Genomic DNA, 25770 nt, shown 5'->3' on the forward strand with positions numbered 1-25770 from the left:
TGCGAGAGAGCGCGCGAGAGAGCGCGCGAGAGAGAAAGAAGGCATTGTTTACCACTTGGCTTTTCTTTCTCTCGCTTTGAAGCATGAGCTCTTAGCACTTAGACAGTAGCTGTCACATGTGTACACACACACACACGCACGCACACACACACGTCAAGGTTCCTCAAGGAGCACTGGCTTCACACAAACATGAAGGAGAACTCGTGCACTCGAACCTTTCAAACTCTGTGCGGTTCAAACAACACACAAAGAGCGGCGAGTAGACTTCTATCCTCGTGCCATTAAGGCAGAACGTCCGAGCCTTAACGCCGCTCGCCTTTTTCAGCTTCGCGACGCTTTGGTAAGAGCTGAAATCGGGATGTTAAACTCTGCAGCGCTGTTCGCCCACGCCGCTTTTAACCCTGGCGTGCGTCTAAACGCAGGACGTGAGGATGACGGCGATGTGGAGGCGATTCCGTCGTGTTAACGTCAGCGTCGCGTCACTTTTAATCTAAGAGTTAAGCGTGACCGCAAGGGGCGGTAAGTGTGTACCTTAGCTCCCGACCAGGATGCTTCCAAGCGTCAACCCTGGGGTAAAATAAATAAAATAAATAATCACACACTCTTCTCTACATCATGACGTTCTCCACCAGTCCAGAGCTTACGCTGTTTCTGCTGGAGATTTGTCTGCGTGCTTCTCACACTGCTGCTTTGACTTCGAGGACGTGTACGCTGGGAGCGCTCAGGATTACCGAGACACACTTCAAACGCTCGGCTAAGCCGAGCGGCATTAGTTATAACGGCTTTCTCTTTCTCTTTTTTCTTTCTCTTCCCCTCTCTCGTTTCTGAGTCAAGATTACACCGGCGCATGCAACCGTGTCCCAGTTACATCTGCACGTTGTGTGTTAGTGGTAATAAAGCAGTGATGGATCTGCTTTACCTTCCTGAACACAACACAGCAGCATTGGGACTAGAGTTTAAAGCCCCGAATTAACCGGTGCCAAGAGATCGGTTTTGTATTTAGGGGGCCAAGCACCAAAGATGTGTTATTCCGTTATTGTTATTCTACCCTTCTCTTATCATTACTCTTCGGCTGCTGCTTCTTCTGGCTGGTTTTCGAGGGCAGCCGATATAACCGTCTGGTACAAAGTTGTGAGATCTGGCACACTGATTGGGGAGGGTCTAAGGAACATTCCCTCCAAATTTGAGCCGAGTGCCGCCAACGCTCCAGCGCCATCATCGGATCTAATTTGGAAGCACGTGTATGGTTATAACTTTTGAACCGTGTGTCCACAATGTGTCCCATCATCATCATCATCATCATCATCAAATATAGCACACGTCACCTTCGGCGTAAACCTCACAAAAGTTAACAGAAGAATTTTGAATGCTCCAAACAGTTTATCCATATTGAGCTAACGAGCCAAACAGGAAGTGAGGCTGTATCTCATTGACGGTATTGCACACTGACAAAGCTTGGTGGGAGTCTTCAGGACCATGACCTGAACAAATTTTGCGACAGCACCACCTACTGGTGGTTACCATGCTTACATCTAACATTTTTGCTGCTACTCCTCCAAATTTTTTCCGATCTTCGCCAAATTCGCCCCACAGTTAAATTTGCACAAAGTGGGGGGCCCGGACTGATGAGAAAGAAAGAAATATCTTAGATATCAGGTCAGTGCTGTAGCAAACAGACACCACCACAGGTCACAGCAGTATTGACAGCTCCAGCCGCAATGCCACCCCGCTGCCCGTTTGTTCATCTACACCTTTCCTCCTTTCATCATCTGTGAGTGGAGATGAAATTACTTTCGCTTCGCACCGAGGACACGTTTCGGGACACTTCGGTGCTGGAAATGGGATTTAATGCGCCGAAAAAAAAAAAGTCTGGCGAATTTCCCGGGTGGATTTTTACGAGTGAACCGGAGACGAGCGCACGGCTGCATGATGGATCTCGGCTCCCGACTCATAGGAGACTCGGATCCTGGTGCGGGCTACCGGCTCGACCGATAAGCGCCCGGCCCTAAATACTCCTTCACCTCTCCGAGCACGCTGTAATCTGCAAAATAAATAAAAAAGTGTGACGCTAGGAAACGGGGCGCGGCACAGATTTATGTTCAATAATAAGGGTAATGGAGCTATTGTGGGAAATGCTGTCAGGGCTGGAGCTTGATGGATTGCTCCCTGGGGTAATGGAGAGGCATTTATCTGTGTGAGGCACAGAGCGCGCGAGAGAGAGAGAGATAAAGGGGTAGAGGAGTGCACAGTCAGGGTGGCGAGGTCAACATGAGACGAACAACTATGGAGAGTAGATGCATGGTAATCCACACAGTGTGTGTGTGTGTGTGTATGCGTGCGTGCATGAAGGTAGATGACTGTGCTCCGTGCCAGAGACACTCCTCGCTGATCAACTTGAACGTGCGGCGTCGCGCGAGCCGAGCCTAATTGGCAGACTCCGCTGAAGACAGCTCGTACCTAATGATGATAACGATCCCTCATTAGCGTGCGCTAACTTTCACAAATCCTTCAAAAAACAAAAACAAAACAACAAAAAAAAAACAGGCTGAAGTGAAGTGTGACGCTGCGTCACTCTGAACTCTATAACAAAATTAAAATTTAAAAAAATCATCAATTTTTAACGATTATGCCCTTTTCAGGAGAATTAATTGGACTCCGAAGTGCAAGAGGTGGCATTTCCCCCCACACACACACGTTATTTTAAGAAACGGGGAGTGGATCGGATCTTATTGGAAAATCTGACTTGGTAGCGGTTCATAAAATGTACAACTTAATACGCCGGCGTGGGCCGGCGAACGGGTCTCTTTTTCTTATGTCAATTTAACCGGGAAAAAGTGTGTGCGTGCGCATACACGTAGGGTCGCCGATGTTCCTAACGTCAATGCTCATAAAATGCGTTTTATTAATTTAGTTCTTTGCTGCAAAACCAGAACCAGAACCAACAGTCTGGGGGGGCGGGGGGGTTGAACTGGAGCTGACCCAACTCCTCCAAGACCCCTAATCCATGAGACTCGGAACAACACGTTCACGTAACCACACTTACTCATCTCCACCCCTTGTACTACTAGTTTGACTCCACCCACTCGAATCGGGTCTGAATAATCCACCCCCGGCGACTTTTGGTTCCGCGACACATCTAAGTAGGTGGGTAGTTGGTAACTTGTTGCCAAATGGCAACAATGTGCAATGGTGGAAAGTATCGTACAGAAAAAAATAACAAAAGGGTATGAGGTTACACCTCCAGTTAGACAGAAATGAACTGTTGCCATGGCAACACCATGCAGTAAAGGGTTAATGACAACTCGTGTCACTACGTCACGTTGTTTATTATTCAATGGAATGACACGATCGTTCCAGTTCCTAAAGCTCAGGAGCTAATCGGCACCGTCTCAACACCGTCCGCACGCCATCTGAGGAAGCTCCGCCCTCTCTGTACCGACTCGACGACTGAAATAAGCACGCGACGTCCGCGTTAACGCTTCCACTTCGCACTGACCTTTCACTTCCTCAAACTCTTTCCTGAACTCTATTTAAAAATGTATAAAATAAAAAATAAATAAATAAGAGTCGTCGTCTTCGTCCTAAAAGCACAAAGCCACAGAGCGACGTAAAACCTCGGAGAAGGCTTTGTGCGCGTTCGGAAGTGCGAGCGGAAAACCCGAGAACCTGCGCTCTCATTTCCCTGGTTTCAGTCAGAGGGTTTCGTCGCCGGATGACCCCCGAGCGACCCCCGAGCGTCTCTGACGAGAGCGGGCGACTGGGAAGGGGGGAAGTTCAGAGAAGAAGAGAATCCGTCGCGTCTGCGGTTTAAGCAGACAGAAAGGCACGCGGTGAGGCGGAAATTACGACGCGACCCACGGCCAGGGTTAAATAAGGACTCGCTGCAGGACGACGTGAATACGGAAGACGCGTGTCCCGTTGTGTTGGGGGAGAAACCCCACCCCCCACCCCCGCTCCCCGTGAGAGAGTTTACGCAACCAAGCAGAGCTTTCAGAAGCTGTGATTCATCGACACTGAATCCTCACTTCAAGAGAAACCACAACTGGGTTCTGAGCGTCCACGATGCTCCTCCAGACGAGCCCCCCACATTATTATTCACTGCGCACGTGAATAAATGCAGGAGACGCGCGGACACGCCGTTCACCCCTCGCTTCCCGAGATCCTTTATTAAACACGTCTGCTTTATTGAATCCCGCTGTAAAGACTACGCGCATTAACGATGTCCTTCATTCAGAACGGAGCCTCGAAAGAGACTGTAATACCATTCTTTTTATTATTCTTTTGAAAACCTTACAGGAATACAGAGCCCGACTACTGAATACTGATTCACCGCATGCTTTATATTAGTTTCAGGAACAAACAAAGTTGTTTTTTTGGGGGGTTTTTTTTGGCAACGCGGGGCAACCGTAAAACCCGAGCGCGGATCAAACACTGATTAACGAGCCGCCGGCGAGTGGGCCGAAAGCAGCGGGAGGACTACGAGCTGAAGAGGTGATTAGAATAAATTGGGGTTATTACGTGCGCTTCTGACACCAGCGCGCCACCCCAATAAAGCAGAAGGACAGAAATACAAATCGGTACTAATTCGGGCCACGGCTAAAAACAGCGCAAAAACAAACAAAAAAGATAAGCGTCAAGCACGATCCAAGCGAGGAGCGCGTCACGAGTTCGAACCCCTGCGGTCGTGGCGCTTTACTTAACGGGCAGATTAAAAACTGCAGCCTCAAAAGTTCTGCTCACTTTTGAACCCAAAAAAAAAAAAAAACCCCATACATTTGTTGGAAACTGTTGACGAGAAGAAGAAGTGAAATCAGCTGTACACCCAGAGGAGACTGTCAGATGTGTTATTTATGATTTACTCACTTACACGGAGTTTGTTTTCTGGAAGCTGGTTTAATTTTCTTACTTTGCCGGTTCGTTTCGGCGATCGAGGCGATTCGTCATCGCCGCGTTCGCGCAGCGGACAGACTGACGGGGACATTCATCACATTTAGAACGGCCGAGAACCACTGTCGTCCTGTCGCTCGGCAAATCGACTTCGGCGGCGGAAAAAAAACAAACAAACAAACAAAAAAAAAACACCAAACGACGACGAGTGTCCTTTTATCGCGAGATCGCACGGATATCAGGGTGGGAGGGGCATTCTCCGTCTCTCCAATCACGGGGGCATCTACGAGCACGGTGTATGCGGAACAGGGCGGATAGCGCTTTCCTCCTGCTTTACCGAGAGCTCTGCCTTGAAAAACCTGAACAGTGATTTCATCCCGAATAAACTTCTCCTTCTTTAAAAGCAAAAAAACATGCAAGTAGTAGTAACTGCTGTTCTTATATGACAACTGGTTCTTTTTACACGTCTACGACCTGCTGTGGTAGAAGAGGAATATAAACAAACACACGTATATAATATAACGTAGGACTCTTCACGTTACTCGACATGCAAGTCGCGAGTCGGGCCGTAAAGACGTCTCATCTCTCGCGATGCGCCCGGGAGACCGAGGCGTCCCGAGATGCTGGGCGTTTAAAAGACATGCAAGGTTCCGATAGCTTTCTCAACGTGGCGGACACGAGGCGTGAGCGCGATCTCTCGGCCTTCGTGTCGCTTTGACCTTTATCGCTTAGGAGAGACGTGCACAAGGTCAGAGCAGTAACGGAAAAAGCAAACCACACACACACACACTGGCATGTAATCTTTAAAAACACACCATGCCCAAAGTGGTGAATGTCATTACGCTTCTAAGACGAGTGTGAGTGATTTACAAGAGCACGGTGTGTTTATTCCAGAGCTCCAGCACCTGCTCACAAAAGAGTCTCTCGCTCATTACACATTCGAGCCGTGCCTGGACTCCCGAGTGTCTCGGCCACTGTGAGTAGTACACACCGTGTCCCAGATGACTCCAAAGATACAGTCAGGTCCAGCACATGAATCTCTCTCACACACACACACACACTCTGAATCGTGCACGTCTCGGTATTTCGTCCTGAGTGGAGAGAACCGTCGCTGTACTAAACATCACGTTCACGACGAGTGACAGATGAGGAATTGCGTCATTATGGAATAATAACGGCCCGCTCTTCCGTGGCAGAACGGAGCGGCTTTAATAAAGGACACGGGGAAAATGATTTATAAGGACGCACACGTCCCCTCTAAATGCCAAGAGAGCAACTGATGTTGCACTGACATGACACCACGCAGTAATGGAAAGTCAGCTGAAATGGAACGCGCGTACAAATTTAACCTGGGATAAACATATATAAACGTGTGCGGCGACGCCGGACAGGAAAGCACGTCTGTTTATTAACGCGCACTGTGAAGGCCGCGCTGATTCCATCAGACACGAGCCGCTGCTGACTGCTGCGGCACTCGCTGACAAACCGGCTGAGGAAATAATTCATACGGCGGAAAACAAAAGCTTTCCGGTTCCATCTGCTCGGTCAGATTTGATTGACGGATTATCCTCGGCGTGGACTCGTGAGAAACTCACACCGGTTACCGCCAGGCACTTAAACGTCCAAGAAGGTGGGAAGGACGACCACACAGGAAAGCCAGTCTATGCACGTCTCCGAGCTGAGCGGCACACCTCGGCCGCAGCGCGCCGGTCCGCCGTCGTCCATTCATCACTCTCTAATCGTGCGGGTAAAATAAAAGGCGCAGTTCTCCTGCAGAGATCAAACGACTTCTCAGTAAAGCAACCGCGACTGCTGTAATGTACAGGCGCTAATTGCGGGCAACTCCAGGTCAGTCGAGTCTTTATTGGAGAAAGACCATTATATCACGCCGTGTAACGCGTCCACAAGCGCTCTTCAATAAAACACGCTTTTTAAAAACACACAACAAAGAAAGGCGGCGGAAAGCGGCACTTTCGCCGACTTTGGAGCTCTAGTTCTGCTAGCGAGCTCGTTAAGTTTGACTCGGACACCTCGTCTACTCATTTGATATCCCCGGGAGAATTCCTACACCGATTTCTTTATTTTTAAGATACAGAGAGAACTCGTAGTGCATGTTTACGATATTAAACCTACGGTCAGAGCAATGTACTGTCGTTTCATACAGGCGTCGTTTCAGTCCAATTTCTTCGTCGAAATATAACCGATAATCGCCAAAATAGCCAGTACCGTGACTCGAGCTGTGATCAGGGTGCATCGTCACACCCCTACTCGCTTTTCATGCTGTACAACAAGCTCCATTTTGAAAGATTGGTTGACTCTTGAATAATTGAGTCTACTTAAATGGATCCTTTTTTGACTCCTACGTCTACTTTTAAAACGTTCTGACCGATACGTTAGGATACTCGAACGCTAAATAATAAAATAATTAAACGAACGCGCGTTTGTATCAACTCTTGTGAGGGAGGAAGAGCTACCGGCTGACAGACCCTCAGGACGATAGCATAACACGCCGATGGGGCGGCTCTGAAAATAGCTTCATTACCATGCACGGTATGACGAAAAGAAAAAAAAAAACCGACACGTTATTATCCGACACCGATCACATCGCGTTCAACATTAATACAACGTGGACCACCATTCTGTGCGTTAGACAGATGTCTGCGACGTCTGAGGTGATAAAACTACTGAAACCCTTTACAAGTGCAATAACTCTTCTAAATAAATCAGGGAAATGAGAATGAGAATTACTTCCTGATGCTACGAACTGCTTTACCGCTAATCTCGTGAATGTTAGCTAGCGTGAACTAGCCGAAGTGCTGTGTTAAACACAGCATGTGTGCAGAAGCAGACACGTTACACTGATGGGTGTCAGCTTTCCTTCTTGAGGTCACATTTGCTAAAGTTTAGATTTGTTCAAACTTTAGATCGACACTTTTTGTAAAAAAAAAATGTACATTAATTTTAATAATTTTTCATTTTTTAAAAAAAAAAGTAAAATACTTAGAAACCAGACTGAAAGTAATTATAGTTCAGAGCTTAGCGTGAGGGCATCGTCTCCCATCTCGGTCTCCTGACTGGGTGGTCCGCTAGGAGGGTCCCAGCATCACAACGCCCCGGGCTGTAGAGGCGAGTCAGTGGAGTGGGAAATTGCTCTCTCGCATACACACCGCTGGGAGCTTGAGGCAGGGACAAAGGCACGAAGAGAAAGAAAGCTGGAACGGAGGAGCGTAGCCGAGAGACCGGGATGGCGGAGACTGTCCCCCAAGCCCCCCCACCACCACCACCACCCTCACATTCCAGTTATTTGAGTAAGCCATGCTGAATTCTCTGCACAGAAGCACAGGGGTGGGTGCATCATTATTTAAACCCCTGATCTAGTCTCAAAAGTACAGCTCTCCCTCTCTCTCTCTCTCTCTCTCTCTCTCTCTCACCGTTCTGCTCATTGTCTTTCCCTCGGCGGAGCTCTGAGTCACTGCAAAGACATTCTGCTTCTGACATATTTATTAAGAATGGGTGCATCAGGGCACAGATGTCTCCATAGTCACTTTTATTCTTCCAAATTTGTGTTAATGAAAAAGCCAGAAAACAGTTCAACCAATGTGACGCAAGTCCTGGGTGAGGGGGTGGGGAACAAACTCAGACCCGCGTCCTCCACTTCCAAAGTGTCTGCGCAGGCACGTTCTGGATTTTATTCACTAACCGGGACAAAAAGGGCTGGATAAGAGGTGCGCTGCGTGCAAGCTCGAACGGACCGAGATAAAGTGTTCATAACAAACACGACGAAAACACGGGGGCACGACGTACACTTCCATCCGGAGCTGGAGGAATAAAAGGCCTTCTGGACGCGCGGAAAAGCCAGCAGCGCCGCTTCCGCGTCATTCGGAGAGGGGTGAGGCGAAACGCCAGGTCAGTCGAAAGCCTCGTCGCAAAAGAAACTTTTTCCACGATTGCTGGAAACCTTGGTCTTTTGTTCAACTTCGCACACACTGGAGCGGAGCTTGACAAAGTAAAAGAAAAAATTCTCTCACAATAAAAAAACAACAAAAAAAAAAAAACAGAAAACCCCCAAAACCTCAATAAGTATGCGACGATTCTTTAAATCGGATGATGCAAATGTGTAAACCCAGCTTTAAACACGGAACAGGAACTCACAGTAGGAAAACCAGGTGTGGACAAAATGATTTCAAACAATCAAACAAAAAAATAGTAAGACTTCGCAATGAGACCCTTAAATCAACCGAGCGTAAATAGACAAACTGATCGGAACGAAGCGGGGAACAGGCGAACACAGTCAGGCTACGAGCCGATGACAGGACGGGGCGGAGACGGGACTGGAGATAAAAAGTAAAAGGAAAACACATCCACCATGGGAACGGTAACGTGAAACTCTGACGTGTTTAGAACGATCTCTGTGAGATAGTAGAGTAAATACTCAGTCACGTGCTTCAGGTGTTACTGCAGTACTTTATGAACCCCCGTGTATACTACAAGTAGTTGTGGTGTTTGTTTTTTTTGAGCCGCCACGATCGGAAACCTAAAACGAGAAAGAGAAACGCCGCAGCGGTAATGGAACAAAACAGGAAGTGACGACAGAAATCCGGGGGAGCTCTGCCTGGCGATGGCGCTCGGATCCCCTCGAGGAGGGGCGAGGAGCTCTTTACCCGCGAGAGGCGAAACAGAACGAGTCACGAAATAACGAGCTGTAATTTGAAACTTCTTCTGGAAACATTATAATTATCCAATCAGCTCGAGTGCAAATGCGAGTCTATTTCCGCCGCGTTCCCACGCGCGCGCGAGCCGCTAATTAGCGCATTAGCATACCGACGCCGGCATGAGGCGCGGTGCGCTCGGATTCAAGTGGGCCTCGGTGGAAGGTAACAAATCTTTCAAACGAGCTCGTTTTAAAAACCGTTTCTTTTCCCCCCGGTGGTTCGGCGCTGGCAGGAACGAGGCGCCGTTCATCAAACGCCAAATCCGCCGTTAGCGTCAACGACACGGCAGGGCTCCGGTTCGCCCTCCAAGGACTCCCACGACTGATAAATAACGGCGTGGGGGCTGAGGACGTTCCGAGAGCGTTCGGCACGGCCCTGAAACGCTGGAAATGTTTACGACCGCCTTCCGTCGGAACACCTGGCAGTCTTCAGCATGGAGATATAAGACGGCGAATATTCACGAGAGACGGCGACGTCGGCCGCACGCTGGGGGGTTTCAATAAGGGGGCTGTTCCTGTTGAACTTGGTTAGCCAAGGATGATATTGGCAGATACTTTGCAGGCTGCGGGTGTACGAGAGAGCAGCTGGCTCGCTACCGATGTGGAAACCAAAGCAATCGAAATCGCTCGGGGAATGAAAGCACTGCTTGCGCACTTATATTTTCCTGTATATTAAAAATAAATAAATAATAAATCATCAAATGGAATTTCTGCAAAAAAATAAGATCTCACAAACCTGAGATTATGGACTTTTCGCTTTTTTTTCCCACCTCAATAAAAAACATCTGCAACAGCTGCGAGATCTTCTGAGAGTTCTGAGAGATCGAGTCTACACTTACTTACTGCACACTTGGTCAGCAATTTTAAGCAACATCTGTTGGGGTGTTAACTTCGTCATATACTCATATATATATAAAAAAACATTACTGATCACATTACAACAACGACGATGACGAAAGAGCAGTTGACACGTTATCACTTCTACGTTCGCAGGAACTTTGTACGGCGGACGAGAACACATCCGGCGTAAAGACTGATCCGTGACTGCCGATGCGGTGTACGTACATGCTCGTTTAGCATATTTACAGTATGGAAGGAGTCTCCAGTGCCAGTGCCACGTTTTCACTTCAGGTGCTGAATACTTCCCCAGTGCAGCGGATACCTAGAAGCACTTTGAAGCTCAGTGTCCTCTACCTAAACTCCACGGGTCACTTTCTCACACTCACACACACACACACACACACAGACAGAGGTGTGTATACGGGATTTGAAGGGATTTGATCGGAAATGGCTCAGGGTGTCCCGGCTGCCGTTCGCTCCCGATAAGGTTCGATTGGCGAAAGCGCTGTGCGAGATACGGAGCGCTTATTCGGTGGGGCATGAAGGACGAAACAGCGCCTCGTGCAGATTGGACAGGAGATCCTGGGATTAGTCGCGCTCCTCTAGCTCTCTCTCTGTGCCACATCTGAATCTGCTACCTGCCTTAGACAAGGTCACGGTAAACGGTACGTCACACCGTGGCCGAAATTCTGGATCTTGGCGGTGGGGGGGATGAGCGGTGCCGGCTGTAAATAAGTCTAAGGGCAAGGTGAAAGGTGAAAGGGAGCAGCTCATCTCATCACGTTAATCCAGATGTGCTACTAATACAGTGGTGAACGTGAAGAAGCAGTGCTGCAGGACTGACGCATCGGTACCGGTATCCAGTACTCCGTTTCCGATACCAACGCAGGCGTCGTCGTGTGTAGCGTCGCTGCCTTTCGTTTAACGCCAGGAGGACCTGGAGGAAACCCACGCGGACGAACGAGAAGAACGTGCGACGCTCAAAACTCGTTTATTTAAACCGGTCCGTACAGGATTTTACGTGGAGTTTCTTTGGGAACGCCAACCAGCGGTGTAGAAGAGAGATTTTTTGATATTCCCGGGAAAACGACTACCGGAGCCGACGAATCATCCTGTACTCTTTAGAACGTACACTCCCCGTCCCCAGATGCGCGTCTTGCTCTCTCTAGTCCTCTCATACACTATTCCACACGTCTATCATCTGCAGCAATGTTGAAACTTCCAAGAAGAGTTCATTAAATGTTAAAAGTCTGGTTAAGGTTCTCTGATCAAAAGGCAGCGAGTCCAAATCCCAGCAACCCTGAGAGTCCCGAGTAAAAGTTATCTAACTGCGATGAGGGGGAAGGGGGAGGGGGGGGGGGTAGATCTTCCCAGAGAGTTTTATACCGTCCATAAATAATTCAGAACAACAAAGCAGACGGTTTCCGAGCTGCGCGCGCCCTAAATAAGGGACGCCTCGCTTCGGTGCGTATTATCCTAATGAAAGTCATCTATAAATATACTCTCATACATAAAACATGTTTAAAGAGAGCGAAGCTTAAATTGGCCAAGCACTGGTCTCTCTTCATTTTTTATTTTTTTCCCCCCTTCGGAATCAAACCGGTTTAAATGTTTTAAAGGCCGTTCGGGACACCTTACAGCTTATGAAACATCATAACCCTCTTCTACGTTTCTATAGTAACATAAATAAAATCTTCGATGAGGTGATCAGCGTGCTCCATCGTCTCAGCACGTCCGGTCCAGAGGACGACGCGCACTCCCTGACGGATTATGAAGCGCGTGTCGTCGAGGACCTGCCTGCGCTCTCAGACCCTCTCCGCCCCGCGTCCCCCTCTCCTCTCTCAGAGCAGCCGAGCATTTCTCAAGTGTTTTGACTAGAACGCTCATTAGTCCCCAGGACGCTCTTCTACAAAACGCATGTAGGTAACTTCCTGCTGAGGTCTGATGAACTCGTGCGCTCCTTGTAAGACCGGGTTGCGTAACCCCGAGACGAGCACTCGCGTATGTGCCGTGTCCAGCGGGTAAGACCGCGCGCTCTCTCGCAGCGGCTTACGTAAACGAGTGGCTCTGCTTCTGTGCAGCGTGACTGAGAGGGAATTATTTACTTGATTGAATGAAGCATTCATCTTGCACCTTCGCGCTCTCTAGAGAGCCCATTAGTGTGAAAAAAACACAGTTCCTTCAAAGCAGAGATCTATTGTCTATGAAAAAGTCTTCCTTTCAGAAAGTATTGACTGTTACAAATTAGACAAGACGGTAATCCGGAGGTTTTTATTTATTTATTTTTGGGCCCAACACCCCCCCCCATTTTGGAGGACCATTATGACTGACTTTATTTTATTTCATTCATGTTTTCAGATGTGTTGTACTTTGTATTTAAAGGTTAGTACGGGTGAGTGATGGGTGTAGGACATGAGACAGAGCAGTAGACAAGACAGTAGATGCAACTGGGATATGGTACTTATCAAAGCGATGGTGGGGGGGGGGGGGGGGTATGGGAAGGGTGTGCAAAGAGTAATATTTGAGATGTCGGGTGAGTTAATTACTCTGAATCGAATCACCTGCAGGAAGTGAACTCTAGTGAGAAAGGGATTCGACTCGGAATCGAATCACCTGCAGGAAGTGAACTCTAGTGAGAAAGGGATTCGACTCGGAATCGAATCACCTGCAGGAAGTGAACTCTAGTGAGAAAGGGATTCGACTCGGAATCGAATCACCTGCAGGAAGTGAACTCTAGTGAGAAAGGGATTCGACTCGGAATCGAATCACCTGCAGGAAGTGAACTCTAGTGAGAAAGGGATTCGACTCTGAATCGAATCACCTGCAGGAAGTGAACTCTAGTGAGAAAGGGATTCGACTCGGAATCGAATCACCTGCAGGAAGTGAACTCTCGTGAGAAAGGGATTCGACTATGAATCGAATCACCTGCAGGAAGTGAACTCTAGTGTGATTCGATTCTGCATCGGCTCACCTTCAGTAAGCGAATCGAACGTTGGGGTGAGGTGTTTATATGTAGATGTGAGAGCTTAAACCTTTTGCTTCATTGAATGACGTGCGGTGTGAAATCAAACCGAATAGCAAACGAGCCTTGCTTCAGACTCGACGAACAGACTAGCCGCTGTGAAAGTTCATACGCTTACCAAAGAACATGTTACGCATAATAAACACCTCGGAATACATCTTCATCGGATTATATACTATTGAGTTCACCCTCAATAATGAAGTAATAGCAAATACATTGAAAGATTTAAAGATTAAGCATTGTCTTGGTGTAATACCGTACAAGTCTGGAGTTCAATGAAGCAGGCTTGCGCGTATAAAATTCCTTTTCTTAACACTGAGTAATAATAAGACTGACGGCAGCATCCCTAGAGTCAAATAGTACATTTATCAGAGATTTAAATATTAGACATGGTGCTCCCGGATGAAAGCTGGACCAGACATACGAATGACTCAGGAGGTTTATTAGACGGAGAAAGAGCAAAACAATCCAAGGGCACTTGCTGATAGGGAAAAGCAGAATCCTGGAGGCCTGTGTGAGTGACGCAGCTTACTAAATGAAAAAAAATAAAAAAAATAAAACCAAAACAAAACCAAATGGCGCACCACTGGTCTAATCGATTCCAGACTGCTAAGGAATGCAAGGCCAAGTGTGATCTCTGTTATGAAGCTGCGCCTGAAGTGAATCTGGGTAAGAGCGTATATTGATTTCCTCGGGCCGCTGGCCTTTTCTTTTCTCATCACCCAGCTAATCTCATAGAAACACTTAAAGACGGTGTTATGGATAAACAATTACTCCTTCAATCTGGACTTGTTTTTCTTCCAAAACAAGGCATAACAATAAAAACAATCGACCGATTCCTCTAGTACTTTTACTAACGATAATTTTGCATTCATTGCGGCAATTCAATAAGCGGCGATTCAATAAGCGGCGACCGGCTCCATCTTGTATATCTCCCAGTCGCCCGATGGCCTGAACTCCTAACGGATCTAATGCTGGCAATGAATGAGACGGCCAATGACTGGTCGAGGCATTTGTTTGCCTCTTATCTGGCGAGCAGACAGTTTTAACAGCCATAAGAGCCTCATAAGCAGCCGCGAGGGCCTCTTAAGAACAAGAAGTGCTCTGAATCAGCAACCAATGAGATTGTAGATATAATCAACAGAACTGCAGATGAAACCTGCATTTTAATAGGTTTACACCATGCTCTCACTGACTTCTCGTCACGACACAGATGCGTTCAAAATAACAACATTTGAAACATTTGATTTTCTTATTATACCACAGCGCTGTTGAATTCTTGATTCTGATTGGTCAGAAGGTATTATTTAAAACGAAAACAGCAGCTTTGAGAGTAATTAGTGTGCTTATTCGAATACCTTATTACTATATTAACAGTTCAGGCTGTTATACAAGAGAAATAAAACACTAAAGGACGTGAAGTTACTGGAAAACAATCAACTTCGTGGTGGTAAGAGGAACTCTGCTTCATCACACCTGTAGGAAGTGAATTCTAGTGAGAAAGTGATACAGCTCTGAATCGACTCACCTGCAGGAAGCGAACCCTAGGTATTTAAAAAAAAATAATTAAAAGCATTTAGACTCTGAATCGACTCACCTGCATAAAGTAAATGATAGCAAAATAGCATTTTGACTCTGAACCGACTCGCCTGCATGAAATGAACATCATCAAAATAGCAATTTGACTCTGAATCGACTCACCGGCCTGAAATTAACTATAGCACAAAAAAGCATTTTGACTCTGAATCGACTCACCTGCATAAAGTAAATGATATCAAAAAACATTTTGACTCAGAATCGACTCACCTGCCTGAAATGAACAACAGCACAAAAAAGCATTTTGACTCTGAATCGACTCACTTGCCTGAAGTGAACAACAAAAATAGCATTTTGACTCCGAATCGACTCACCTGCCTGAAATGAACAACAGCACAAAAAAGCATTTTAACTCTGAATCGACTCACTTGCCTGAACGGAACTACAACAAAAAAAAGAAGTTTGACTCTGAATCAACTCACCTGGAGAACGTGATCGCGAAATTCTGTTTGTAGCTGTGAGATGCTAAACTAAACCAAAGGACAGAGAAGTAGCATTGCAGAACAGTAACAGCTCTTGTTGTGCTACAAGAGGAAGAAAACACCCCGGGATGTGCTGTTACTGGAAAATAATTGATTTTACGGCGGTAATATTAACACTACATCTGAAGTATTTTATTCCCTACATAACACACACATGTACGCCCACCATTTCATGTCAGAATGTAATATCTTGGGGTCAGTTCTGCATCGCTACACTGATGTTAATTAAATCCCTCAGACCTCCAGGGGCTCATCTGCTGAACCTTAACTAATGAAAGTATTGACGTGAATATCGAGGACAAACTGAAACAAAAGGAACGACTGTCCAGAACAGACAAAGCCCACTCACCTCAGTCTGAAGAGAAACGCCCATAAAAAAGCTCAGATGATCAATAGAGCATTCTGCACAGAGCCTCTGATCGAACACGACACACCTAAAAACACACACAAACAAGGGCAGGTCAATCAGGCCAGATCATTCATCTCAAGGGAAAAAAAAATCAGCTATTGTCTTTCCGGCACTAACGAAAACAACGAAATGGAGTGGTGTGGGGTCGCAGCTCTAGTTCACCTCAATTAATCCGACAGGCTTCACGCGCATACTGAATGGTGCGCAGGTTTCAGCTTTTAATCATTACTAAGGGGGGGATCAAAACAAGTCCAGGACACAGCTCTGGAAAAGTATTCATCTCATACTTTAAGCATCGTGTAGTAAAGAACGTAGAACGTGAAGAATACGTGACCCTGTGCTGAGGAGACAACCGACCAAAGGTGACATGACGCTTCCACCACCAGGCTTCACTCGGGAGGAGTGTAGAACGTGAGCTCTGACTAAACCCCACACACACAGTGGAGCACAGCAGGCTAATGAACGTGAGCCAGAAGCTTCAGTGTGTGTGTGTGTGTGTGTGTGTGGCGAGAGAGCCAAGGCAGGATTAACGTCCTCTTGTCACAGGATTTAATTTAGTCTGTGTTACTTCAGCAGAGACACTTCGCAGCTAAACGTCCACGGAGGCTGTGCCGAGCAGATTGCGGAGGGGCGATAACTCTTCCGCCGTCTTATGAACGCATCCTCGAGCACGATGTGGCCGAGACCTACAGTACCGCCACTGTAAAGAACGCCCGTGCTGACGTGCGGCGCTGTAACGAAAAGAACGGTGGAATTAAACCCGGTGTCGTTCCTCATCGTGGTCATTAAGCTACAGAAGAGTTAATGGGCTCGCTTAACACGGACCCGCTTTATTCTCCCCGGGAAGTTCGACGTGCTGACCTGACTCAGAACTCATTACTGAATTACGTCCAAACACGAGCCATAAAAACGCTGAAAAGCTTCCCCGCGCTACATACTTCACAGCCAGCGTGGCACGAGCTCATTAACTTCCCACCTCTTCTTCCATTCTTTATTTTTATTCTTCTTTGGAACTGATTTTACGTGAGATTTTGAGAGCGGACCTGAAACCGCGTCGCATCGGGTTCGACGTTTACAAATCCGTTTTATATACATGTTCATTTCTTTTTGAAAAATGTGCGTACATATATAATGTACAGATGAACACAACGGCTTACATACCGCTAGGAAAAGGAGACAAACACTTCATTCATGCCAACAAGACATTTATTTTGTTTATTGGGTTTTTTCATTAAACCACAACTTCCCACGACGTTCCACTCAACAACGAACGCGTCAGTATTGCGGAAATCGACTTCGCCTAGACGAGGGCAATGGGAATGATCCGAGGGGCCGAGGGTGACGCTACAGGTGATGCTACCTCCACTGGGCTTCACTTTGGTCTATGTCAGCAGCATGACTGGACGTGGAAACGTTTACGCCGGTTGAATATTTAACCGTTTGAACGAAACGTATCTGAAGACATTTCAATTGAAATGTAAATAAATTTTTTTTTTCATTTTTCCTTTCTTTTCCAGCCGTGCCTTTACTGCAGTGTCGTCATATGGCGACGATTAACGTCTCCATTTTTACTTAATAGGCAATAATACAAAACTACTATTTTCCTAAGCAACTGAAAAAAGACGGCTCTAAAGTCTATTCTTAAAGATAACTTGCACATTACCTTAAAGGAAGAAAAAAAAAAAAAGAATGCCGTGTCACATGACCAGGAAGTGTTGCTTGCACCTTCATCAACAGAGGGCTCGCAAAAAAAAAAAAAATATCAAGGCAAAACTACTTACAGGAAAAAACTGAAACATGAAAAAAGTGAACTTTTTTTTCTTTGTCACTGAAGCGAGTTGGATATATTTCGAGTATTCCGTTAAATAGTGAAATGTCATTGTTGCCATAAGGCAGCACCACCACCGTGCGATAACGGAACTGCCGTGTGTGCGTTCGTGAATTGAAACCGGCTTCTCTCGGGCTTTTAATTTATTTATTCATTTTCACATGATTCATTTACATGTGATTAATATTCTTTCTGTCTTTTAATTTATTTATTCATTTTCACATGATTCATTTACATGTGATTCATATTTTTTCTGTCTTTTAATTTATTTATTCATTTTCACATGATTCATTTACATGTGATTCGTTTACATGTGATTCATATTTTTTCGGTCTTTATTCATTTTCATATGATTCATTTACATGTGATTCGTTTACATGTGATTCATATTTTTTCTATCTTAATTTATTTATTCATTTTCATATGATTCATTTACATGTGATTCATTTACATGTGATTCATGTTTTTTCTGTCTTAATTTATTTATTCATTTTCACATGATTCATTTACATGTGATTCATTTACATGTGATTCATATTTTTTCCGTCTTCATTTATTTATTCATTTTCATATGATTCATTTACGTGATTCGTTTTCATTTGATTCATATTGAAACCGGCTTCTCTAATAGAATATTTACATTTTTTTCCACACTCAAAGGAATTTTGGACACGTTCGGAATGTTATTTTTTCCAAGCGAACGGAGGAAGAAATCGAGAGAGATTACTGAAAAGATTCTTCGGCCATTACCGTACGTACAAACACTGGATCGGATGTACACGGAGTGAGTAAATCCATCCACGTCGTTTTCACCACGGTAACGCGTTTCTAGAAGATATCGCTTTTACATGCTTACTCGTAGTCCGGAAAACGCAGACTACGATTAGAATTGTAATCTCATACATTGTGTGATTTCTGACGCTATATATATTATACACACACACACTTTCCACCATTGCACGTTGTTGCCATATGGCAACAATTTAGTTTAGATATTTTTACTAATTCAAGTAATAAAAATCCATAAAAAAATTTAAATTCTGATAGAAATGTAATAGCTCATGCAGTAGTGCGTTAAGTGTGGGCCAATACTCATAACCCTGATGTTGGTATTAATATAAAACATTGGTAACAATGACCGTGATATTAATGAAGAAACCTGGGGTCGCAAACGAAACGTATTATCGGATAAACCACTTACAGGACCCCCGCCGAAAACAAACAAAACCCCGCACTTCTCACCCGTTACATTAATGAACGTCTGGCACACGCAACGGAGCGGTGAAGACAGACACAAAAACGCCGGGTCCTACTGGGAGCGGGGAAAGCGAACAGTCAGCATCGGCGCTCCGAGTACAGAGGCGAGCCGGTGGATTTCACACTCTGGTGCAACAGTGGAGCAATACAGAGCAACGTGGGTTGTGTTCGCGGTTTCCCAGTGCTACGCTGGCTCGGCCAGGCCTGCAGGTGCACAGGAAGCCGTGGTACAATAACGGAACAGTAGAAAGACTAGAAACCGTAACGCTTCGATCGGCACGATCACGCCATTAACACAGTGACACGACTCATAAAGCTACCAAAGAGCGGGCGTTAATAAAAAAAAACAAACATGTTTTGCCTTTGAGGCGGCTCACTTTGACACCACAACACCAGACTCTTCCGATTAAGTCTTTCAGTTAAAAGGGGGCTGCTTTTTCCAGTCGAACGGAGGCCAGCTTTCCGCGTGAGCGGAATAATAAAAACACAAACAACGTTTCACACTTTCACTGCAGCAATGCATGCGACAGACTTCAATCTTGAAGAACACACTGCCTTGCACGAGCACTCGCTCAACACTAAACGTCTCCCACATTTAAAGCGCACCTATTATGGATTTGAAACACGCCTAGTTTTGTTTTAAAGCTCTCATACAATACATTTACATGCATCCGAGGTCAAAAAACACTTCAACGCGCTCATAATTTAAACCGCAGCGTTACCTTTTCCCCCCCAGTGTCACAAACGACTCGTTAAATGATTCCTTCTAAAGCATTCGTTCTAAACTCCTCCTTTCAGAGAGCGTACTCTGCTCTGATTGGTCTACCGCTGTCAGCGAGCAGCCGATGAAGACCCGAGGCGGGGCTTTTTGATACAAACCTACATAGGTTAGTACAGGAAGTAAAGTCTGGAATCACTAACGAGTCGATTCAGCTGTTCAGAATCGATTCCTTCTTTCGGGAGTCGATAACTCTTTGTCGTGCTCTTAGGTTTCTGAAACGTCTCAGACTATTTACATTCACAAACCGCTCTAACACACACACACTACACGAAAGGGAATATCTGCTCAATTAAATTATACAAATTATTACATAATTATAATAAATGATTTTTCCACGACTTGAAACGAACAGATGTGATCCAATCCTACGCCCTGGTCTTAAGCGACGTTACACTGCGAGTCGCTTAACCGTGCGTTCGTTTAGAAACAGCAGTGAAGTTCAGTCTGTTAATAAAAGCGTGATGGGTGCAGGACTGGGAACGCGCCGGGGCTCTGGTCCAAGCATCTGTTCGCTAAACAGAGTGTGAGCTGAAGGATTTCACGTCCTGCTGCAACAGTAGAAAAAAAAGAAAAAGTCATTCGGGATCTTTATTCGCTACGCTCCGTGTCCTTCGCATTTTCCCGCTTACGCTACTCTCGCACACAAAGAGCTTTGTGCAAACGCTCGATAATAGAACTGCGCGTTAACTCCACGGCGCAGGAATTTCTCCTTCCTTCCCCCCCAAAAAAATAAATAAATACATAAAATCCTCGCCGTTTAAGCGAGAGGCTGCTGAGCGCGGCGATTCGCGTGCTTTAAAGAGCAGAAGACGGAGGTTCACACCTAAAAACAAACCAAGAAGGTCATCCTGATGATGGACTGACGCAAGGACGGCCGTAACGGACTGAGCAGGATCTCGCACGCTATATACGCTCACTGTGCAGCTCACATTCATCCCTCGTTCTCTCTCTCTCTCTACCCCCAAGAGTGTGCGCGTTCATATAGCCCCCACCCCCCCCAACCCGCCCAAAAGTATTGGAACAGCAAGGCCAGTGAATCTTTACTGATGTGACTCGTGATGGCAGCAGCCGAGTGAATTCAGGAACGTTCCAGAAACACTTTGTCAGCGTGACAATTTACAGAACGTTGCATCCATTACTAACATTGCCGAGTTCCTCCCTCGCCTGCTCTCCCACACGCGTAGACACGCCCGTCACATCTGGACAGAAAGCTCCTTCAAATAAATGGGATAAAGTGCAAAAAAAAAAAAAAAAAAAAAAAAAAAAAAAAGGCGATTCAGTCTGAGCTGGAGGCGTAGAGGTCAAAATCTTCCCAGCATGCACTGCAGATAGAGCAGACACCTCTGGCCTGGTCACGTACTCGCGCATCAGTGTGTCAGTCTTCTGCTGCGTGGATCTCCTTTTATCCCTCACACACACACACACACACACACACACACGCATTCTCAGAACAAAGCTCACTACTCGACTATTATTCATCTGTTAAAACGTGTCCCAAAATATACGCACAGCTCACTTTATGCCTAACACATATATAGAGACGAGAACAGGATGCAGAGAAAGACGTTTTAAATACACACACACACACACACACACACAGAGAGAGAGAGAGAAAGAGAGAGCGGTGCAACGTGCGAGCGAGATAAACAGACTGAGAGAGACCGTAATAAAGAGCGAGAGAGCCTGTGGTGACAGTTTGCCGAGTGCAGGATCGTCGAAGCTCAGGCTGAGAGACGGGCTGTCAGACGCAGCGCGCAGACGGAGAGACGGCGCGTGGCGTCTGGCCCGCTTTTGCCCGCACGGCGTCCGGGCGAGCGCCCGGTCCGGATTCAGGTTCAGACAACCGATGGAGAAGCTCGGCTCACCGCGAACGAGCGCGGGATATGAACTAGAAATGCTCAATTGTGCCGTTACCTCGTTATCTTCTCGTCAGCGCTGGAGCGCAGCCTGATTGGCTGCTTCCGTCTACTCTTCAAAGATAACGCTTACAATAAGAGCGTTGAAGCTTAAGAAGAAGGAGAAGAAGAACTAGGCGGAGGTATGAGACATCACACGCTCTCGCTTCATCTGTACAGAGAGACGCAGAGCAGGAATAAATGCACAGGTTATAAATCCTCAGCTTCACTATACATGTGAGCACACACACACACACACACACACACACACACACACACACAATCACCCAAGACACATTTTTGCCGACCCTACATTTTTTTTTTCCTAATGTAAATAATACATCGGTGTCGTGACTTTACATATAACTGTCATGACTTCATTTGCATACTGAAACACGATTGGCTGCTTTATTTTATGACGCGTCCAGACCCGCCCGTCAAGCTCTCAAACCTAACTTAACGAGATTTCCATCCAGGTCTGTGCGCGTTTGAGATGAAAACGACTCGGCCTCGACCCCAGCTCGTTTACTTCGTTTACGGCTGCGTTTTGCTCCGCCCCCTGCCCCTAAACGCCATCAGCATGGCCGCCGCCTTGACACGAGAAAACGCCAGCACTCGAAAAGGGAAGCGGCACTCGATTATACGACACGAGCAGCACCGGGGTGTTCGGTCTGAGCAGACGGGATGAATAAGAGACCGGGGACGAGTTACGAGACAGTCTTTATCATGATTACAGACGCGGGGGGAGAAAAAAACAAAAAAAACCTCACGGTAAAACGCTGGCAGCGCGACATCAAGCAGAACACAAAGAGAAATCCGAACATGTGCTTTTTTTCCTCCAGGTGAGAGCGAGGCAGGCAGACAGGGGGTGGGGGGAGAGGGAGGGGGGGTGTAGACGTAGACGCAGACACAGACACAAAGACAGGAAAAGGTGTGCAGAAACCTCTCAGCGGGAAGCTCCGGCATACAGAGCACCAGAAGGTGTCAGTATTAAAGAGGAGAAAGTGGGTATAAATGCACACGGAATCATAAATAAATAAACGCACACAATTAGGTGCAGAACGGTGAACGCACTCGGGTGACATTTGGGCTCGGGATCAAAAGATGGGCTTTGATGAGACGAGCGTTTACGACGCAGGCTTTTATTTCCCGGCTCTGTTGGTTCCTTCTCGCAGGATTTCACCACGGTAAACTCCCGAGCTCATCCTGCTGCCACCATCGTGCGTCACATCATCAGTAAACGTTAGCGAGCCCCAGCCACGACGCTACCGCCACCGTGTTTCACAGACGAGCTCGGATCATGAGCCTTTGATCTTTCCATCACTTCAGTAGAGGTTCGCCTTGGTTCCAGGACTTTCGAATACGAACTGCGCGGTCGGACACATCGGCGTATAAACCCCAGGAAATAAACGCTGAGATTCTAAAACGTGTTTTAAACCTTTTGATCTCAGACCTAAATGTCTTCAGTCTACAGCAGAAACACATGAACTGGCCTCGCCGTTCCAATAGTTTCGGAGGGAACTGTATCTCTAGATCAGTGCACCATAATCCTTATCGCAGTAGTGTCACTGTGGTGTATTGGGTTACGCTTTCTCTCTCTCTCTCACACACACACACACACACACAGAGCTCACTGCGGCATTCTCATTCAGCTGTGCCGCTTCATCAGCTGCCTCGCTGCACTCATCTCAATCTGCATGTACAGATGGAAGAGGAGTGAAGCCTGATCACTTACACATAACAATTACAACACACAATTATACAGCACAGAGAACAGAGTCGTGTGTGTGTGTGTGTGTGTGTGTGTGTGTGTGGTGGCGGTGAGGCATTAATGCTGAGCCCTGGGCGTTAATGTGATACTGTTTATTTGTAATGAGACGATGTGTGTGCATGCCAGAATGTGACAACAGCTCTCACTCTCTCTCGCTCGCTCACTCACACTCACACAGTTATAAACAACCCTGCTGAAACCGCAGAGAATGACCTGTCCATTCTTTAATAAGGCAGATACAGCATTAATGAGAGAGAGACAGACAGACAGATGGACAAAGAGAAAGACAAAGAAGGAAAAAAAAAAAAAAAGAGTGAAAGAGAGAGAGAAAGACAGACTCGTGATTAAGCCTCATGAGCCTCGGTACTGTACCAAGCTTCAGCAATACAAACGTGAATATCTGCTATCCCAATAAAGCAAACTTTTAACTGTGACTTGACCGAGTGACAGGCAGACAGATAGAGAGAGGCAGACAGACAGATAGAGAAAGAGAGAAAGACAGAGAGAAAGAGACAGAGTGACAGACAGACAGAGAAAGAAAGAGAGACAGACAGAGAAAGAGAGAGAGCGCGCTGTAGCTGTATATATGTATATTACTTTTCACACACACGATATATAAAGGTGAGTAAGTGTAGAGATGAAGAGTTCACAGTGATATATAAAGGTGAGTAAGTGTAGAGATGAAGAGTTCACAGTGATATATAAAGGTGAGTAAGTGTAGATATGAAGAGTTCACAGTGACGATATATAAAGGTGAGTAAGTGTAGAGATGAAGAGTTCACAGTGACGATATATAAAGGTGAGTAAGTGTAGATATGAAGAGTTCACAGTGACGATATATAAAGGTGAGTAAGTGTAGATATGAAGAGTTCACAGTGATATATAAAGGTGAGTAAGTGTAGATATGAAGAGTTCACAGTGATATATAAAGGTGAGTAAGTGTAGATATGAAGAGTTCACAGTGACGATATATAAAGGTGAGTAAGTGTAGATATGAAGAGTTCACAGTGATATATAAAGGAGAGTAAGTGTAGATATGAAGAGTTCACAGTGGTGATATATAAAGGTGAGTAAGTGTAGAGATGAAGAGTTCACAGTGACGATATATAAAGGTGAGTAAATGTAGATATGAAGAGTTCACAGTGATATATAAAGGTGAGTAAGTGTAGATATGAAGAGTTCACAGTGACGATATATAAAGGTGAGTAAATGTAGATATGAAGAGTTCACAGTGATATATAAAGGTGAGTAAGTGTAGATATGAAGAGTTCACAGTGACGATATATAAAGGTGAGTAAGTGTAGATATGAAGAGTTCACAGTGACGATATATAAAGGTGAGTAAGTGTAGAGATGAAGAGTTCACAGTGGTGATATATAAAGGTGAGTAAGTGTAGATCTGAAGAGTTCACAGTGATATATAAAGGTGAGTAAGTGTAGAGATGAAGAGTTCACAGTGGTGATATATAAAGGTGAGTAAGTGTAGAGATGAAGAGTTCACAGTGGTGATATATAAAGGTGAGTAAGTGTAGAGATGAAGAGTTCACAGTGATATATAAAGGTGAGTAAGTGTAGAGATGAAGAGTTCACAGTGATATATAAAGGTGAGTGTAGAGATGAAGAGTTCACAGTGACGATATATAAAGGTGAGTAAGTGTAGATATGAAGAGTTCACAGTGATATATAAAGGTGAGGAAGTGTAGATATGAAGAGTTCACAGTGACGATATATAAAGGTGAGTAAGTGTAGATATGAAGAGTTCACAGTGACGATATATAAAGGTGAGTAAGTGTAGATATGAAGAGTTCACAGTGACGATATATAAAGGTGAGTAAGTGTAGAGATGAAGAGTTCACAGTGATATATAAAGGTGAGTGTAGAGATGAAGAGTTCACAGTGACGATATATAAAGGTGAGTTAGTGTAGATATGAAGAGTTCACAGTGACGATATATAAAGGTGAGTAAGTGTAGAGATGAAGAGTTCACAGTGGTGATATATAAAGGTGAGTAAGTGTAGATCTGAAGAGTTCACAGTGATATATAAAGGTGAGGAAGTGTAGATATGAAGAGTTCACAGTGACGATATATAAAGGTGAGGAAGTGTAGATATGAAGAGTTCACAGTGACGATATATAAAGGTGAGTAAGTGTAGATATGAAGAGTTCACAGTGATATATAAAGGTGAGGAAGTGTAGATATGAAGAGTTCACAGTGACGATATATAAAGGTGAGTAAGTGTAGATATGAAGAGTTCACAGTGACGATATATAAAGGTGAGTAAGTGTAGATAT

General features: G+C 45.6%; 1 protein-coding gene across 7 annotated transcripts in view; it reads right to left on the reverse strand.

Moving 5' to 3' along the window:
- The window catches only part of arvcfb (ARVCF delta catenin family member b), a 129069-nt gene that overhangs the window by 74600 nt on the left and 28699 nt on the right, over nucleotides 1–25770 (reverse strand). For all 7 annotated transcript variants that reach the window (XM_047149923.2, XM_053674638.1, XM_047149922.2 and 4 more), the window contains one exon: nucleotides 15888–15972. In XM_047149923.2, the coding sequence (XP_047005879.1) occupies nucleotides 15888–15911 (24 nt within the window). In that variant the 5' untranslated portion in view covers nucleotides 15912–15972. The remainder of the gene's footprint in view (nucleotides 1–15887; nucleotides 15973–25770) is intronic.

This window comes from Ictalurus punctatus, chromosome 22, assembly GCF_001660625.3.
Source record: "Ictalurus punctatus breed USDA103 chromosome 22, Coco_2.0, whole genome shotgun sequence".
In the NCBI taxonomy this organism is placed as follows: domain Eukaryota; kingdom Metazoa; phylum Chordata; class Actinopteri; order Siluriformes; family Ictaluridae; genus Ictalurus; species Ictalurus punctatus.